Source organism: Paroedura picta, chromosome 7 (genome assembly GCF_049243985.1).
Source record: "Paroedura picta isolate Pp20150507F chromosome 7, Ppicta_v3.0, whole genome shotgun sequence".
Classification (NCBI taxonomy): domain Eukaryota; kingdom Metazoa; phylum Chordata; class Lepidosauria; order Squamata; family Gekkonidae; genus Paroedura; species Paroedura picta.
The window spans coordinates 26,671,103-26,689,774 of NC_135375.1; the positions used below are offsets into that span (position 1 = coordinate 26,671,103).

General features: G+C 43.3%; 2 protein-coding genes across 2 annotated transcripts in view; one reads left to right on the top strand and one right to left on the bottom strand.

Moving 5' to 3' along the window:
* The window catches only part of IL31RA (interleukin 31 receptor A), a 31,427-nt gene extending 24,586 nt beyond the window's left edge, over positions 1–6,841 (top strand). Inside the window, exons 13-16 of the mRNA XM_077347143.1 lie at positions 1,904–2,044; positions 3,047–3,140; positions 3,646–3,712; positions 5,312–6,841. Coding sequence (XP_077203258.1) covers positions 1,904–2,044; positions 3,047–3,140; positions 3,646–3,712; positions 5,312–5,854 — 845 coding nt within the window. The 3' untranslated portion in view covers positions 5,855–6,841. The remainder of the gene's footprint in view (positions 1–1,903; positions 2,045–3,046; positions 3,141–3,645; positions 3,713–5,311) is intronic.
* Positions 6,842–7,360: 519 nt separating this feature from the next.
* Positions 7,361–18,672, bottom strand: part of IL6ST (interleukin 6 cytokine family signal transducer) — a 34,340-nt gene continuing 23,028 nt past the window's right edge. The window contains exons 13-16 of the mRNA XM_077347150.1: positions 18,420–18,560; positions 16,279–16,375; positions 15,747–15,828; positions 7,361–13,857 (exon numbers count right to left, since the gene is read on the bottom strand). Of these exons, the coding sequence (XP_077203265.1) occupies positions 13,144–13,857; positions 15,747–15,828; positions 16,279–16,375; positions 18,420–18,560 (1,034 nt within the window). The 3' untranslated portion in view covers positions 7,361–13,143. The remainder of the gene's footprint in view (positions 13,858–15,746; positions 15,829–16,278; positions 16,376–18,419; positions 18,561–18,672) is intronic.

Below are 18,672 nucleotides of genomic sequence, written 5' to 3' on the forward strand. Positions count from 1 at the left end.
AAGACACTAACTCTATTCTGTAAAGAAGGTTTTGACCCTACTGTGTGGTTTCTGAGAGTCTGAGATGGCACTCTTAAAGGGAGGCATGGATAGGTGAAGCAGTGCAGAATCTAGTTTTATGTAGCACAATTTGGTACAGCAGGTCTTTTTTAGCTGGAGATGCCAGGGATTGAACCTGCGGCCTTCTCCATGCAAAGCAGAGACTCTGACGACTGATATGATGAGATTAACAAAATATTAAAAAATGAATTTGAAATGAAAATTGGCTTCATTACATTGGGATATCTATGATAAAAATTACAGCCAGCATGTGGCATGAACATCTTTGGAAAACAGCTCTATTAGTAAAATCAACTCACCAAATTCGATTAGTAAAAAGCAAAACAAGGGGTGATGCTTTCTTTATTGAATGGAATCTGTTTATATATTTTGCCAGCTCACAAGCAACAGCTCATTATCTTCCATCAAGTGCCAAGAACCTATGGCACCTGTCTTCAGAGCACCTGGCCATGGTGATCCATGCAACGGTCACCTCCAGAATTGACTTCTGTAACTCTTCTGTAACTCGCCCTGACCTGGAAATTGTAGCAGGTGCAAAATGCAGCTGCTAGGGTCCTCACAGGAACATCTTGGAAGGTCCATATCCAGCCTGTGCTGAGGCAGCTGCATTGGTTACCGGTTACAGCCCAGATCAGGCTCGAGGTTCTAGTTCTGACCTTTAAGGCCCCTTGCAGCCTGGGATCCACTTATCTGAGGGACTACCTGTCGCCCTGTGCTCCCCACAGGGCTTTACACTCTGTGGGTACCAACCAGTTGGTGGTTTCTGGCGGCCGGGAAGCTCACCTGGCCCTGGCCCTGCCCCATCTGCTGGAATGAGCTCCCAGAAGAGCTGAGACTGCCATTGGGGACAGACTATCCCCTCGTGGCAGGCCCCTGGCATCCGTAGATCCCCCTATGGCACACTGAGAGGGCCTTAGTTGTTGTGGGGGTGGGAGGATAGGTTTTTTGCTGCCAGGGTACATAATTCTAATGGGGTATTATAATAGCTATTTTATGCAAGGGTTTTGCTATGTTACCCACCGTGAGACAGCTTGCTGATAGCGGCGGGGAATAAATCTAATAATAATTAATAATAATAATTAATGATAATAATTTAACATAATTAATGCTTATGCTTTTATTAGGCTAAGTCTTGAGTCCAGTGGCACCTTTAAGACCAACAAAGTTTGATTCTGGGCATTAACTTTTGGGTGCATACCCATTTCATCAGTGTGCCTGCACACAGAAGCTTATTCCCAGAATTAAACTTTATTGGTCTTAAAGGGGGTCCCTGTACTCAAGACTTTGTTCTTTTGCTTCCGACCAACACAGATACCCACCTGAATCACGTAAAACAAATGGTAGAGTCATCTCCTTACCTATCCTTTCTGCCTGTCCATTCCTTGTTATGTATTACTGTCTGCATTTTTCTAAAGCAGCAGATGCATCTTTGACTTATTTTGCATTCTGCTTGAAAAGAATTTCCTGAAAGTGCATTTGCTGAAATCAGAGTCCAGTAGCACCTTTAAGACCAACAAAGATTTATTCAAGGCGTGAACTTTCGAGTGCAAGCACTCTTCGTCAGAGTGCTACTGGACTCTGATTTTATTGTGCTACTTCAGACCAACACGGCTACCCATTTGAATCTTGCTTTCATTGAACTCACCTATACAGAACCTTCTGGTTTTGTCTGGTGTTGTTAAGTAGCATTTGCTGCCCCCTGTTGTTGATTAGTGGAATCAGGGCAGCTTTGTAGCAAAGGTGACTTTCGGGGGTTTCGTTGAGTTTAAAGGAATTGCACAAATCTCACTAGGCCTTGGATTAGCTTAACAGTCAATGCTAATTTAATATCTTTTTTTTTTAGGCGTGACAGTAAATGCGAGTCTTCTGCAATACCGGCTACAGCACTTGCAAACGAATGCCAAGTATACAGCCCATGTTATGGCAAGCACCAATGCTGGCGGGACCAATGGGACTGCTGTCATTTTCAGCACCAAACAGCTTAGTACGTTACTCTGTTTAAATTGCTTTTCCCTCTATGGGCCGTTCTCAAGGAGGCTTCGAATTAGGCTTCGAATTAGGCTGGCTTCTTAGAGCGAGTTACAACCCTGAGCAAAAGCCATAGAACCTTAACTCGGCTGGGTGAAATATCTCCCTGGCTGACGAACACTAGTAAGAAATCTGTGTCTGTTTCCACGGAACTAAGTGACGGTTTGCCACTTTTACCATTTTACGACTTAAGAAGGCCCTTACAGATATTCCTCTGGCTAAGAGTTGGTCCCTGTTGTTATCCCAGAGAAGCAGCACGGGTGCTGTTCAATTGGAGCCCAGTAGCACCTTTAAGACCAACAAAGATTTATTCAGGGCGTGAGCTTTCGAGGGCAAGCACTGCTTGCCCTCAAAAGCTCACGCCCTGAATAAATCTTTGTTGGTCTTAAAGGTGCCACTGGACTCTGATTTTATTGTGCTCCTTCAGACCAACACGGCTACCCATTTGAATCTATCCTGTTTAATTACTCTCAGTTTGGTTCAGTCAGGCCGGGATGGCAATTAAGGACGCTCAGATACCAGCCAGCTTGCATCTTCTTTGTGGCTGTTTCCGTGAGCCTTCTCAGCACAACGCAGTCCCAGCACGATGGGCCTCCATGCCACGGGCATTACCACACCGTTCAGTGGTCTAAGTCATTGCTGCATGCTGCTTCACTCTGCAGTCAAAACACAGAGTTAATCATACAAATCGACGCTTTAAAGAAGCCCTGCCATTCACTGCTCCTTTTTATGTTCTTTAACGGTGGTAATGGTTACAGACTGCTTAAAAATGGGAGGGTGGTTGTGCTCGTGTGTTTTTCCAGAAAAGTAGGGAGGGAGGGGGGGTCTGCATGTGTGTGTTTGTGTGTGAGAGACAGAGATGGCTCAAAGAACTGCAGAGCAGGTATGTATTCTGCATACTTGTGAGAGCCTGGGTGTCACTACTCTTATTTTGTGTTTTCCCATCTCCCTCCTCTAGGTCCAGTAGAAATGGTCCTTATAAAAGTCTTTGTTGGACTATTCATTCTGTGCCTATTAACTTTTGGGATATTGTGGGCTGTGAAAAGACGCATGTGAGTAAATATTTTACATCAGCCTTTTAAATGGAGGAGGGTGGGGGAAGTCATCCTTTGCTACGTAAGCAGAGTTAAATAAAATATATTTGTGTCAATATGTACCAGAAGAATTAATCAAATGAAAAGTAGAGGCCCTTAGTGAGCATGTAATTCTTATGATAGTATGGTACTAGATATACATGTTAGAGCCTCTTGTGGTGCAGGGAGGTAAGGCAGCTGACATGAGTTCCCAGCTACTTGTTGGGGGGTAAAACGGTAATGACTGGGGAAGGGAATGGCAAAACCACCCTGTATTGAGTCTGCCAAGCAAACGCTAGAGGGCGTCACCCCAAGGGTCAGGCATGACTCGGTGCTTGCACAGGGGATACCTTTACCTTTACCTTTAGATATACATGTTAGTCTACAGCAGTGATGTGTTCTTGATAGTTGATGAACAAAATCCATTTTTAGCTATCTAAAACATTTTGTTTGCTTGTATCCCCCCCCCCCCCCCCCCGGACAGGTTAAAAAGGATTTTCTGGCCGAAAGTACCACATCCTAAGTTACCTGAGATGAGCCAGGACAATCTGGTAATAACTGAATTCAAAAATTATTTCTATGCTGCAGTCTGAGATTTCACTAGGAAAATTTCTGGGGCTGGCAGAGATGCGCCTAAATTTCATGATGGGACCTGTGTGAATTTGCAGATAATAGCCATGTACATTTGCAATAACATTAATGGAGAAGAATGTTAAAGATACCTGATTTATGGGTAGTTTCAGTTAACAATAATTTTGTGGGGTAACAGTTCCCACTGGTGTTGTGAGGTTGTGCCATGTCCAAAGCAGAGATTTTGTATCAGATATACAGCATAGTATTTGTCCACCGCTTTTTACATTGCACCATATTGGATGTGGAAGGAAGTGTTCTATGCAGCCCCTGACATTCGCACTTTGCTACTTGCTGCATTGTAGGGATAACAATGACTTGTACAAGTTACAGAGAATGGCCTGCATCCGACCAGCTATGGATGGGGGACACCCAGAACTTTCCTGTGTCCCTCTCTGGTCCTGCAATTTCCTTCTGATCCATAAGAAGATAATTCCTGGGATTGCAAGTCATGTTTGGGGGATAAGCTGAGTCTGGAGGGACAAGGGGATGAAATTGCCCCCCCCTTCTTCACTGGGCATTGGAGGGAACACATGGGGCAACATGGCCATATATGGTCATATCACCTGATAAATGGTTAACAAATTTAAAAAATATATACTAAAAATTAACTCCCACCACTTTGGGAAACCTTTCCATTGCCATCAAGAAACTCCTGGGCTCACGAAACCCTAGAATACCTGAAAGCTAAGCTACTGTTACTAGTGCTCCTGACTTTTTCTATAGTCTGCAGAAAAGCTACAGGGGTAGCCTGAGATGGCGATTTATTTGAGAAGCCGATTTATTGATCCTAGAACCAAGGAGTGGATCTGGTGTGATCTTGCCTCTTATTTACATCCCAAGCTCATGCATGCAAAGTTTGTCTTTCTGAGAACATGCAGCAAAGACTACTTGTGAATAGATGGAGGGCTCTCTATGTGCAGGTTTTACCTTGATGTTTCCCGTAGCTAGTTTATGCCTATCCTTCCCTGTGCATACAAACTGAAGTAAGATTCAGGTGGGTATGCATGCCCATGAAAGCTTGTACCTTGAATAAAGCTTCGTTGGTCTTAAAGGTGCCCTGGACTCAAACTTCATTCTGGAGTCATCAGAACTATGTTCTAGGCCAGGGGTAGGCAAACTGTGGCCCTCCAGATGTCCATGGACTACAATTCCCATGTGCCCCTGCCAGCATTTGGAGGGCCACAGTTTGTCTACCCCTGTTCTAGGCTATGTCGACTCCGTTAGTATTCTGCCCCCTTTTTTGACATTAGCAGCATTGGCTGCATGTCTATGTAGCCGGCTCAGTGATTCATTCTGGGGTAACGTTTTATGCTGCTGTCTCTTAGTGATTCGAATTTTATTATTGATTGATGATTAGGGCTAGAGGCTCTATTGTTAGATTGTTTTATTTGTTTTACGATGTATGTTTTTTTAATCATTATATGTAAACCGCCATAAGCCAGCATTGCTGGTTTCCCACGGTTGAAACTCAAGAGAAGTTTATCCTTACAAGGGCATGACATTTCTTTCCCCAACAGGAAAAGTCACTGAAAGAGCCACAGTCGGAGGAGAACACCGTCATCCCTGAGGTCATCAGTATTTTGAAAGTAGACGAGAATGACAAAGGGCAGCTGCTGGAGCTTGAGGATTGCTTGGGACAGACAGAGGGAATGACAGAAGATCCCCTTTGCCCGCATGAGGCTTCAGGCAGAGGAGGACACGAAGCTATACAACTTCTCTTACAGACAGTGCCCTCCCTTGGCCAGCCTTTCACAAGTCAGCTACTTCCAGCTCCAATGAGCCCACAGCTGGCTTTACAAAAATCGGAAGAAAACTTTTCCGGAGATTATTGGAATTCAAGTTGCAAAGATGAGGAAGGACGAGATCCTACAAATACGAAAGCAGAAACGGAATTCAACCCCTATTTAAGAAACTCTGTCCCTACAAGGGAGTTCCTGGTGTGTGAAAACCCGTCAGCCCGAAAGGAGGGAAGAGAGACGATTCTTGCCCCCTGTTGTGTGTCAAGTGGCAGCGTGCAACAATATGTGGCCCTGGAGGAAGTTCTGCTGGCTGAACATTAAATAATTGCAGGCTACTTAAGAGTGCCTTGGGATACATGCCTGCTGATGTAGCAGTTCAAAGAGAGTCACCTCTACTTCTTCAGCTAAGTGTTTCTTGCGAACACTGGACTTTCATCAGCAGAAAGGAAATCGTACCAATTCATTCCATTCCTCACTGCTTGGGCAGGTTGTTTGGAGCGTGCCCCTTTAAGGCAGTGCGGGCTAATCCAGACAAAGTTGAGTGACCAAGGACCACAGATCAGGAAGCTTGATGATATATTAATAGACACATCAGCTATCTACCTCCAATATTTCATTTGACCCAGTGTAATTAAATGTATTCCTTTGTCCACCTTCTATTCTTCACCATCCCAGCCTTTCCCTCGCCCCTTCACTCCCTCTACTACTGTCCCTTCAGTATTTCACTATTCTACCCCCTTTCAGTCTTCCCATATGTTCTAGTGCCTCTTATCCTCCTTTCAGTTTCCTTTTCCTGGGCTTTGTCTTATTGTGTCTGTCCACGCTAATTTGCAAAGAGATGCATAGTGCAGGGGGTTGGACTAGATGACCCAGGAGGTCCCTTCCAACTCTATGATTCTATAACTTTTGGCGGGGGTAGTCAACCTGTGGTCCTCCAGATGTTCATGGACTACAATTCCCATGAGCCCCTGCCAGCAAATGCGGATTAGTTTTCAGAGAACTCTGATCACAGCATTTGCATTCCATCAGTTTTCAGCTCTCAAGCTAATCTAGAAAGTGATTTGCCTCACAGCACCGTTGGTGGGAGAGATGTGGTAAAGACTGAAACTTTTACCTATCAAAACATCACTGCTCAGACATCACACAACTACTGAGATGCACAGACAAGACCAGTTGTGTCCTACCAGGTAACCGCTGAAGAGGGCCCAACTTTCGGACTTGATGCACGATCCTCTTTGGAACAACTCTGCCTCCAAGGATGTTGTTACTCTCCAAGCATTAAACCTGTTTAATAAACTTTTGTCAGCAGAGTTTCTTGGAGGAAAAATTTGTAGGGCTTGCTTTATATTTTCAATATTGTATCTGTTCTAATTTTTTAATCCTTTCTCCAAGGAACTCAAGGCTTGCACAATAATTCCTTTCCATTTCAGCATCACATCAGGCCCACGAGGAAGGTCAAAGCTGGCCTAAGGTCATCAACCCAGGGGGCCTTATGTCCACATGGGCTTGAACCAGGGCTCTGGCCTCCCAGCGCTGGAGCTGTAGCCCCTTTGCTGTATCGAACCTACAATCATGATGGCACGAGGAATTGTTCATCCCTGCTTGCGGGGGGAAGCAATGTAAATCAGGGCTAACGGCAACTGTGTGTGTGTGGATTAGAAGACCCTTCCTATCTTGACCAGTCCCATCAGAACAGGACTCCGTAGCTAGTAGCTGCTTTGAGATGTAAGTTTAGGCCTGGGAGGCAAGGCCAGAGTAAAACCACAGGGCATGAATTTGCTTTTAGCACCACTGCATACAGATAGCCTTAACAATGACAGCAACAAGTACAGAGAAACAAGCAATAGCTATTTCTTTTAATGGTTACTTTTATAATTGTATATTAGCTTGGTTTGTTTTTAGAAGGCAACATACACATACAGCAAAGGGCAGTCCCCCCAAAAAGACATTTGCGAATACAAAGGATACTGATACAAAGAACAACAGGAGAGCTTTCATAACAGGTACGTGACAATAAACATGCACCTTGACGGCAGGATGCGTCCTGGACATTTCTGGGCAAATGTGCAAGTACTTTTAATGCCTGACTGCTTAACTGAAGTAGCTGTCCAGAAAAACCACCTGGGACTTAGTCCCACCACCACAGGGAGGTGTGCTTGCATAGCTCTGTAGCGGGTGGGAGGGGCCCACTGCAGCCGAACGTAATTGAAAATACACCAGAGACAAATGCCTGACTTTTACTCTTTCCTTTCCTGGCTGGCACAAAAGAAAATCATACACCAAGCCAGGTGGCATTTCTGTTAACACCAAAATTAAAGGGTAGATCCGTTATGGAGGAATTCAAACTCCTTTGCCCCTTCGTAGCAAAGTTATTTAGCACAGACTCACCTCCCTTCCGCAAACAAGCCTTTCAGCAAAAATGCACTCTCATGTACAGTAAATATTTGAAAGTGGTAGCACTGATTTGTAGTGCAGACAAGCCCTGATACAGACTAAAAGATTTTGCATAGATACAACGAGCAGCACTGGCTGGGTAGCCATAATAAGCAACAAGTCATAACAGAGGCAGTAAACATGAAATGAAGCCAAATAACAGTTCCTGCGATCACTTTTTAAGGATACGCTGCTCCATCCACAAAACATAACGTAGGCTTAGCCTTCAAGCAGCCCGTTGGCTGAAGCCTTTAGCCACCAGTAGATGGGGCCATTTAGCTTGTCACTTCAACCCACACTCAAGCTACAAGGAGCCATATTTGAGGGACAAAAACATGATGCTCCATGGGCCATGCATACTTCCTGCATGAACAACAAGCCTGTGAACACACGCAGAGGTGGATTCGTTCAGAGCCTTCAGGATTCGCCAAGGAAGAGATCTGGGTCTCCCTTAAGCTGCATGAACTCCAAATCCCAATTAAGATTGCAATTGTGTCCACTCTCATTGTTTTTTCTGGGGGGGGGGGGAAGGTCCAACGAATGCAGTGACACCTCAGAATCAACATGCATAGGACTGGGCTGCATAGGGTTAAGGCCATGCAATGCGCTAGTACAAAGTTACATTCAGCGGCACATCATTTAGCTTCAAATACAAAACACACACTTGCCTATGTGTACAATTTTATTACACGGTCCTGCTGCACAAAGGGAAACTAGAGAAGTTAAGTTTTTTAAACAAGCGTACGGAACACAGGCTTCATAACTGAGATTCCCTGATTCTTAAACTGCTTTCAAGTGCACTTTGCATCACCCTGCAAGTCAGTGTTTCATTAAAGTGAATCTTGTGACAAAAAACAATCGCCATAGGATTGTGCCGGTATCTAAGTTAACTTGCAACTACAATTCAATGTGGAAACACAGCCTATATTCTTGGTGTCATGGACTACTGTTGGGGCCCCTCTCTTCTATGTTGCTTAAAGGTGGTCCAGAAATCTCAGCATGCAGTCTACATTTCTCCAAGTGCTAGATTTGGAAAAGGGAAAAGAAACAAAAGACTCAGTGGAAAAGACATTTAATACTCGGGGGGGGGGGGAGGAAGACCCACCATGAGATGGATTGGCCCATGAAAGGAAGCTATGGCATTCTGTTTGCAAGCACTGAGTAAGACTGTTAGAGGTTGTTTTGGAGGTCCTTAATTTCTAGGGTCCAAAGCAACTGGATGGGACCAGAACATGCATACGTCAACTGCTCTTCTCAAATAACTCGAACATACCATTAAGACTTTTTTCTTCCATGCAGCACAAAAATGCTTGTAATTCCAGCAACAGATTTATCCAAGCTCTGCAGAACTGATTTATCTGTGTCAGTGAGATTATACAAAATTGAACCAGTACAACAGGACCACCCTATCCATATACCCACTGCTTTCCTGGCATATTAACTATTCCTGGCTCGTAAAGATCGCTTATTTTGATCAGTAAGAATGAATCCGGGAGTTGAGCTGCAAGAACAGGGATGAGTTACTGGAGTATTTCTGTGGCTGGAAGGATTTCCATGTGTGCAGAGCCACTTTCTTATTTATGATTACATTTGTATGTCAGCTCTACCAGACCTGCCAGCTCACAACAGCTCACAACAACAGATTAAGACAATAAAAATACAGTAGAACCTTTCCCTTCCCGAGTTGTGGTCCAAAATGTCCCCTAACTCAATCTGATTTCTATTAAGACACTCTCATTTGAAGAATATGCAAAAATAAAAGTCTTAGTACAGTGGGACCAACCTTTTAAAAACACAAGCATGCAGCTATCTGGATGTTTTAGCAAGGGAAACAATAATCAGAATTTGATTTTTGTATGGGAGCCAGCCGCCCATTTCTCATTCATCTTCTGCTCTATTGCTTCCTAACTTTTTGTGTAGGAACTCAGCCAAAAGACTCCTGCTACCCACTGTTTCCTACTGGTAAAGTCTGTTACCCTATACTGGTCAAATGAAGTTGCCTTACAGTTAAACCAATGGTCTAACCCAGGTATTGTCGGCTCTGACTGATATTCTCCAAGCAGAGCTCTCTCACATCCCCTGCTACCCAATACTTCTTTCACTGGATATGATGGGAATTGAATCTGGGACCCTGCACCACATTTGAAATGTAGCACCATTAAGATGTTAGTTTATGTGACATAGAACTATATGGCCATTTAACGAAGGCTGCCAATTGGGTAGACTGTTTTATAAAAAGACCTTTTCTATCACCTAGCCCTACATGTGAGACAGTAAGGGAAAAATTCCTTCTAACAAAGTTATGACAAGGTCACAAACAAAAGCCCAGTTGCTCATGAATCCAAAAGACACATATTTATACCACCTATAAATGTTTTATGATACATTTTCAGCAGACTTGGATGTGCCAATGTGCAGTTGAATGTCTGGATCAGGCTGGGAGATCAAGGACAAATAATAGATTGTATAAATATCAATACGCAGTGATCACAATATGGCACATAAAAATTCCTGAAAAGAGAATGCGCATTTAAGTTCTTAGGGAAGGTAAAAGAACACATGAACAGCATGATTTGAATAATAATGTAAGGAAGACAGACATTTCTGAAATTCTACAAGTGAGTTGCAACTCTGAAGACTCAGAATGCAAACCTTTAATGAGTTACTAGCAGAAACATCACGGCAGGAAATTATTTTACAAAATTTATTTGGGAATGGATGACTTTCAAAAACAGTCTGATGGTCAGAATGCCTCGGCTATGACAGAAAACTCTGGGAACCACAAAGTTCCAGAACTGGTTTCAAAAACCTTGTCAGAGACCTTTGTGATAAGACTTTGGTGGGGATGGAGGACTTCAGTATTAGGAAATGAACACCTTTTCTATCAACATTTTCTTGGGAGATATGTTCAAAACGTGAAACTCTACTGTGGAAAAAAGTAATCATGAAGAACATTCTATGTACAGTCCACTATGAATAGTCAAAGGCTCTTGAAAGAAAAGAGAAAGTGTAAGTCGCCAAACCGGAAAATGCTACAAACTAAATGAGAAGACTGCCAATCATTGTACTTTTACAAAACACTGGCTGGAATTATTACTACAGTACAGACAAGGAGCAGTTACGAAATCCAACAGTAGAAGCAAGAGGAAAGGAAATACATCCTAACTTAAGAAGGATTTCTACAAGGATGACATACATTATTTACCAGCTTGATTGATAGTGAATTGCTGTAATTGGAAAAGATTTACAGATAAACTCTGTGAGGGTTTAAAACTTATTTGTGAATGCCCCTTCGTGGAGATGACAGTGTGATTGTCCAGCTAGCCTTCTATACCACCAGTTGTAATGGTAACATCTCGAGAAGAAATACTGATCTATAGAAATGACTGCTCCCTAGTCAAGATTTCAAAATCTAAGTTGCCACAAGTTGTTAAAATTTGAAGGAACAACCAAGTTTATTTCCCTTTAAAGTAGCTTTGGGGCTTTTTCCAGAATGAGCGTCCGCTTATTAATACTGTTAATGCAAAACAAAACCAATTAGATTCAAGTCAGTTTATAGGAACCAAACTGTCCCAGATGATTTTATTATGAAAATAGATAGGATTGCAAGAAATGCTTTCAGGAAAGGTTTTGTCATAAAGTGAAAAGTTGTAGGTGGAAGGGAGGGACCATGTGCCTCCTCCCCACAAAGTGCTGAGGCTCTGTGGTTCTTTGTGGTGCCCTTATAAGCAGTTTCCTCAAAATGCTCTAGAAATTCGTAACGGTGGCCAGCAGCAACAAGAAATACTAGATCTTGGTACTGACAGACTCTACAAGAGCAGCAGGCTCTCCCTCACTAACAACACAATGCTTACCTTTTAAAGCTGCATTATACAATATTAATTTAAATGTTGACTTAACTAGAGCTTAACCTGGGAAACCTAAATAAAAGGAAGCATGCACGGGAACAAGCCCTTCGGATCAGTCTTCAGCCATTAAAATGTTCACGTTCAAAACAGAACATCCACACTTCATTACGGTTTGGCTCCAATTAAGAACAGGCCTGAACAGAGCAGTGCAATACTGAAAGCTACATCAGCATTCATGCTTGAGCAATCACCACGCACCACGAGGTGGTAAATATTTTACCTGGCTCACTGTAGATCTTTACTTAAGAATGTAAGAAGAGCCCTGCTGGATCAGGCGAGTGGTCCGTGTTATCCAGGACCCTGCATCACACAGTGGCCAGCCAGTTATTCTGGGCGGCCAACAACAGGGCACAGAAACAAAGACTTGGTTGCCTCCCAGCATTAATACTCAGAGGTTTATTGCCTCTGAACGGGGAGGCTCCCTTTAGTATCCATCAGTTAGTTGCCACTGGTGAACCTTCCCTTCATACATTTGTGTAATCTGCTTTTAAAGTAACCTATGCTTGTTGTTGTTGTTATGTGCGAAGTCGTGTCCGACCCATCGCGACCCCATGGACAATGATCCTCCAGGCCTTCCTGTCCTCTACCATTCCCCGGAGTCCATTTAAGTTTGCATAAATCGTTATATTCTCTTGCGATTAATTTCATGGTTTCCTGAGGAAGAACGTGGGGATGGAGCCATTCTAGACAGTTCATCTGGGAATCTGTGCAGTCCCAACTAATACATTCTACCTCAAGCCAGAGACAGCGAAAGCTTTGGTCACTAGTTAATTTTTTTTAAAGGTTATTCAAGGTAAGATACTTCAATTCCTTATTTTTTTAAAAAAACATAAGATTCTGGCCTAAAGAAAAGAAAATCATTCATCATGTAACAATCTTAACATCTTCAGAACCTAATGATAAGAAGGCATCTACAATCCGTTCCCTTTCCTGCTGTGGTAAAAGGGACATGACCTTCCCTTTCACATTAAAACGAAACGGGATTTCCATGGTGCCGAAAAAGCATCACGGATTTCTCTGAAAACGTGACTGAGATGTAGTGCTTGAAGGAAGAAGTCTGCTCCAAAATTCCCAGACCTACACATTGTCCAAGTTCCCTTCCATTCAGAGAAGGGTTCATCTGAAGCAAAATTAAAAAAAAACATTTAAACTTATATAAAGGAGGCTGTAATTGGAGGCCTAGCAGGAGGCAGTCTCTCTCAGTCACTGGGGCATGTAACCTCCCTGCCTCACAGTCTGCGAGGCCTAGCAGGAGGCAGTCTCTCTCAGTCACTGGGGCATGTAACCTCCCTGCCTCACAGTCTGCGGTAGATAGCATTTTGGCATCGCATCTTCGGTGACTGCATTTATGCTCAAGGCTTCAAACTGCCCAGTTTGTCCTTCAGGGCTTGGGTGGAAGGCGCTGGCGAAAGCAGCTTCCTGTTCCTCTCCTTCAGGGACAGGGCCACGGGTCTGTGAGGCTTGAGGTCCAGCAATATCTTCTTCATTTATTGGAGAAATCTGTTTTACTCTTTCCAAATGAGGCTCGTCAACGACGGGGTCCTCCCGATTGCAATTCTGCTTGAAATAGCGATGCGCTGGGGTTGAGCTGCCGCCACCACCGCCCGCTACTTGCTGCTCTTCTGGCCGCTCCTCGGAATCCAGCAGGGGCTGAGTGGATTCGGACCTGGAAAAGGTCTGAACCGAAGGTATCTGGTCTCTGTAGCCATTGAGCACTACAGTTGAATACTGCACGGTGCTGGAAGTGTTTTGAGCAGGTTCCCCTTCATCACTATCCGAAACACTCTGCCGAGGAGAAGACATGCAGGAGGACCCCCCTATGCCACTGCTGTGGCCCTCAGAGGCATTTTTCTCCTTCTTAAGCAGGTCAAAAGGCTTCAGATCCTGTTCAGAAAAGGATTTCTTGTCATCAGCTTCAATTTCAACCACACTGACATCAGTAAAGCTGCCTTCTGGATAGATCTGCTCTTTGGAATTGAAATGCTACAAAGAAACATAAAACAAGAATTATGGATACCTTTGGTGCAAGCTGATTGCAAAGTCAATATTTAATGCTGTGTTGCTACAGCATGGCCTTGCCTAATTTTCTTTCCAATAATCAAGCTTCTCATGAATGGGAAGTCAAGTGCAATAATCATTCACTGTTTCTACACTGTCCCAACCTGCATTATTCAGAAACAGATTGAAGTTCTTTCTGTTTAAGGCTCTCCTCACAAGTGCTACCATGTTTCTTAATCAAGTTTGAAAGAGCTTCTCTAGAACCAGATTCTGTTATCACCAGCATACATAATATACTAGATTTATGCTCACTGATTCATAACATTTCATGCATGCTTTATGATATAAAACAACTACCATTTGAGGGTTTTTCTAAAAAGAGAGGGGGGGAGATATCAGTCTAATTCTCAGCATGGCCAAATAGATACTTAAATCCAGAGACTGGAGCCATGAACAGAAAAGACTGACCTTTCTATAAACCTAACAAAAAGACCCAGGTTTGCAGAAATAACTGAAACCTACAAAAAAAAAAAAAGGAAGGAAGGAAGGAAGGAAGGGGTAAAATTCCCCCCAAACAACAGAAGCAGCAGTTGCCCCGTTAAGAAATGAATGCCCGCAGCGGCTAGCCATACAGTACTGCCAGCAGTCAAGCCTTGATTTCTGTCAGCAAAATGCAACAGGAGGAAGGGCAAGGATCTTTTGGGCTTTGCGTGAGGACTCATTGAAGCCAGGCCTGCAAACCATCAATAGGCAATTTGCTGCCACCTGTCTTGCTTGACTCACCCAGGCTTAGTTGCTTGCTACTGTTCAACAGTGGCCACTCCACTAAAACTAGTGTGGTGTAATGATCAGAGGTAAGAATCTCGGATACCCAGGTTCAAATCCTCATTCTGCTATGGAAGTGTGTGACTTTGGGCCATTCACACATTCTACAGCCTATTTCACAGGGTGGTGGGTGTGTAGGAGAAAAGGGAAGCAGAGAATAATAAGGATATTGGGGCTGCCAGGAAGATGGAAAGAAAAAATAGTGGAAGCAAAAAAGGAGAAAGTGAGGTGCCCCCTCCCCAGTTCCCAACATTCTGGCCCAGCCCAAAAGCCAGAACCACAGAGAGGCTGGCAGAGGCAGGGAAGAGGGAATAGCTGAAGATGGGGGCAGACAAAGGCAAGCTGGCTGGGGAGGGGGGGAGAGCAGAAAAAGAGAAGGATGCAGGAAATTGGGAGCTTTCAGTGAAGGGAAAGAAGAAATAGTGAGGGAGGAGGAAATGAGATTAGCTCCTGCAAGTCCCTGAACGTTTCCCACTTGTGGAATCATATTCTAACATGCAGTCCAAGTCTTTCAGACCCCTGCATACTGAGATACAGCAAAATAATCACATGGTCCTTGTGGCCCACTGCGTTGGAGCTCACTGTAGTTACTTCTAGGAAGAGACACGTTTTCTTGTAGCCAGCATACTGATCTATATCTAAAACATTTGTGGTACTTAGTTCAATGCAGCAATCATCTTACATGAAAGGATTCTACCTACTGCAACTGGTGTGCTTCTTGCACAAGTGAAATTTCATCCTGAAGTTTATTATGCTCTTGAAACAGTGGACTCCCAGAAACCACAGGAGAACTGAAGGGGGGAGGGTCTGCAGTGTGTGTGTGTGTGTGTGTGTATGTGTGTGTGTGGAGAAAGAGAGCAGTAAAAGTCTGCTGGCAAATCTGTCTGACTTCCACCAGTTGAAAGCGTGATTAGGTTCCACCTCCTCAAACTTACAAGGTCTGTGAATCCACCCTTGTTCATCCCTAAATACACTCCTGTTATTCTGATTACATTTGTGCACAACTGTCAGAAAAGAGAAAGGTAATCCAGGAGGGTTTTTATTTTTACCTTAGATGGTGTTTGAGGTGACCACTGTGCAATTACGCTCTTGGAAGGATCAGGCACATTAGGCCAAAAATGCTTCTTGATGCTGGCAAAAATTGAAAAAGACAAGTCACTGAACTGTCACTGCATGAACTCAGTGAGAAAAGAACAAAATTGCATCACAAAATTGCATCACAAACAAACTTAGCAGGATTCTAAGATGTGTGTAGACAGCCTCTAGCTAACTTATGCTCTCAAACTATCCTGTTTCCATCCCATGACACTGTATCTGAGGAAGTGTGCATGCACATAAAAAGCTCATAACTTGAATAAAAATTTGTTGGTCTTAGGAGGTGCCACTTTGACTCTAAATTTCTTCAATTATTCTGCTGGTCAGGGGTGTGGATGTAATTCCGTGAATCCTTTTTACACCATTAAATCTCAGGAGTCCCAACTGAGCAAACCTGCTGCACTGTGTATGATTCTAGGACCCCTTAATAATCCCCCTTGAGAGATAATATAGCACAATATACAGGATCTTAGTAAGAACACTTACACATCTCGTTTGTTGAAGCAGAACAGTACTCCCAAGAGAATAATTAGCAGGAATGCTAGACACACAGGGACAACTATTGCTTCAATTTCTCCTTCCCCTAAAAGGTAAACACAAAAAAGGAATTTACATTTCATTCCCTTGGTGATGTCAATTGATAACAGTGTCCTTAGCACTACAAACTGAAAAGCATTTGAAATAAACCCAATGACTATGGCAGCAGCAGAGGACTTGAGGGGAGAAATAATGAAAAATGGCAGAGCATTCTATTGTAATATGGTCAGGATTCCCATATTTGCAGCACGCGCACTAATGTCTGGGCCCTGTGTACCTGAGGGGCCACCTCTCTGCCTAGTCCCCCCAAAGAGCACTACGCTCAGCCTGCTCCAACAGGCTGGTGATCCCTGGCCCCACGGAAACACGTCTGGCCTCAACCAGGGCCATGTCATTCTCTATCCTTTATTGAGTGACTTTCTTTGGTGCTCTCCACCAATGAAAAGCATTTTCACTTTAGTGAGTATGTAGCACCCAGGGGGTGGTGAATCTAGAAACTATTACAGGTTTTGACCCAGCATTTCTTGCTTTCTGATGTACTGAGGAATACTTTAAGCAATCCATTAAGCAAACCCAGGGTAGAAATCCTGTGTATGTAATCAATGTCCCTACCACAGTTCATAAATCTGTTCTCCATGATCCTCCTGCACAAATCCAGATTGAAGGTTTGCACAGACTGCACAGGCACCTGTATGAACTAGCCAGACATTTCTCAGTAAGAAGTGCCAGTCCAATTCAGCATTGAGAATACAAAAACTAAGACATTCCAAATTAGCCCATGTTAATTCTCTATGAGAGGCGACTTGTAGCTGGGAATAGCATTCTGTGTCCCTTTCCTCCATTTGCAAGGACACCCTGACCAAGCGAAAGTTGTAGCACCTCTCCTGTCTTGCTGAAGGAAACAAAAGCCCACTGACATTTTGCAGGGTAACAAGGCTTATTTCAAAACTAGCTTTCGTGAGTCACATCTCTTGTGGAAACCAAACTCAGAGTCCTTCTTAAGGAAAATAACTGGAAATCTGTCAAGTGTAAAGTCTCTCTAGATACAACGGAAGTAGAAATCATAAAAGGTATGAATCACAAAACCTCACTATGTCTGAAGCATAATTAGCAGTTACAAAAAATGGATGGAGAGGTCAGAAGTTCAAAGGTGGCATATTTAAGTGAAAATTAACTGATCCGAATACAAGATGACAAAACATGTTAAGAACAGCCGAGCAAAACTCCAATAAAGTTGATCAAGGTACCAACAGAAACAACATAGGACAACTCTTGGCCCAGCCACCCATTAAGCAGAAGCAGCTCGCATGGTTAAGTAACTAGTCGTTATGCATTACACATTTTACAATTGTGAAATGCTATTGTGGTCCAAACCATATATATTGTGATGTTAAAAGTGTTATAAGTCTAAAACGTGTGTTCTCTGTTATATATCAGCATAGCAACAAACTGTGAGCTGTAAAATTTTACTGTAAACTGCCCTGAACTGCAAGGGAAGGTGGTATAGAAACGTAACGTAACAAAATAAAATAAAATTTGACCCCCAGGAAATTAGGAACAGTGAGTGGACTTTTGCATTCTCCAAGTGGCATGCAGTGTGTTTTTCATGCTGGTGCTGCTCTTTCTGCATTGACTCTATGTCATCCCTTGTTCCTTACAGATCTCAGCACTTGCATCCTAGTCATTGTTATGCCCTTCCCAGAGATGTCTGAAACATTCTTAGCTCACTATAGAGTCTCTGGGTTTCATTCCACCACAATAGTGCTTTGTCATAGCAAATGCTGGCAGGGGCTCATGGGAATTGTAGTCCATGGACATCTGGAGGGCCGCAGTTTGACTAGCCCTGCTCCAGCACGTATTTCCTATATGCTGGAGGTTCATTTGACCAGACAGTTCCTCAAATGTCCTATAACTGTGCCAGGTAACATGGTTTGGAAGCCCTGGGTATTCTACAACTCCAGTAACAACAAATGCAAGCAAGAAGAACTCTGCAAGTATTTATTCCAACTAGGAAGGTAGAATATACTAAAATAAATAGTGCAGTTGCGGTAGAAGCCATTTAAAACTGGAATACTTATATTGAAACTTACCAAATTTCTGAGTAGTAAATGTGATAGGGGGGCCACGTTTCCTTCCCTTTTCTGTGACTGCTTCCATCTCTACCATATACAAAGTGTCACTTGATAAGGATGATAGTTTATATTCTGTTGTGGAGGGATCCACGTTAATGACTAGAGAGAAGAACATTATCTTTTAATGTGTGTCATTAAAACATTATCATCTTCTTTACGTTAAACCCCATGCAAGCTGATCACAAGAACTTTCACAACTCAAATCCCAAGA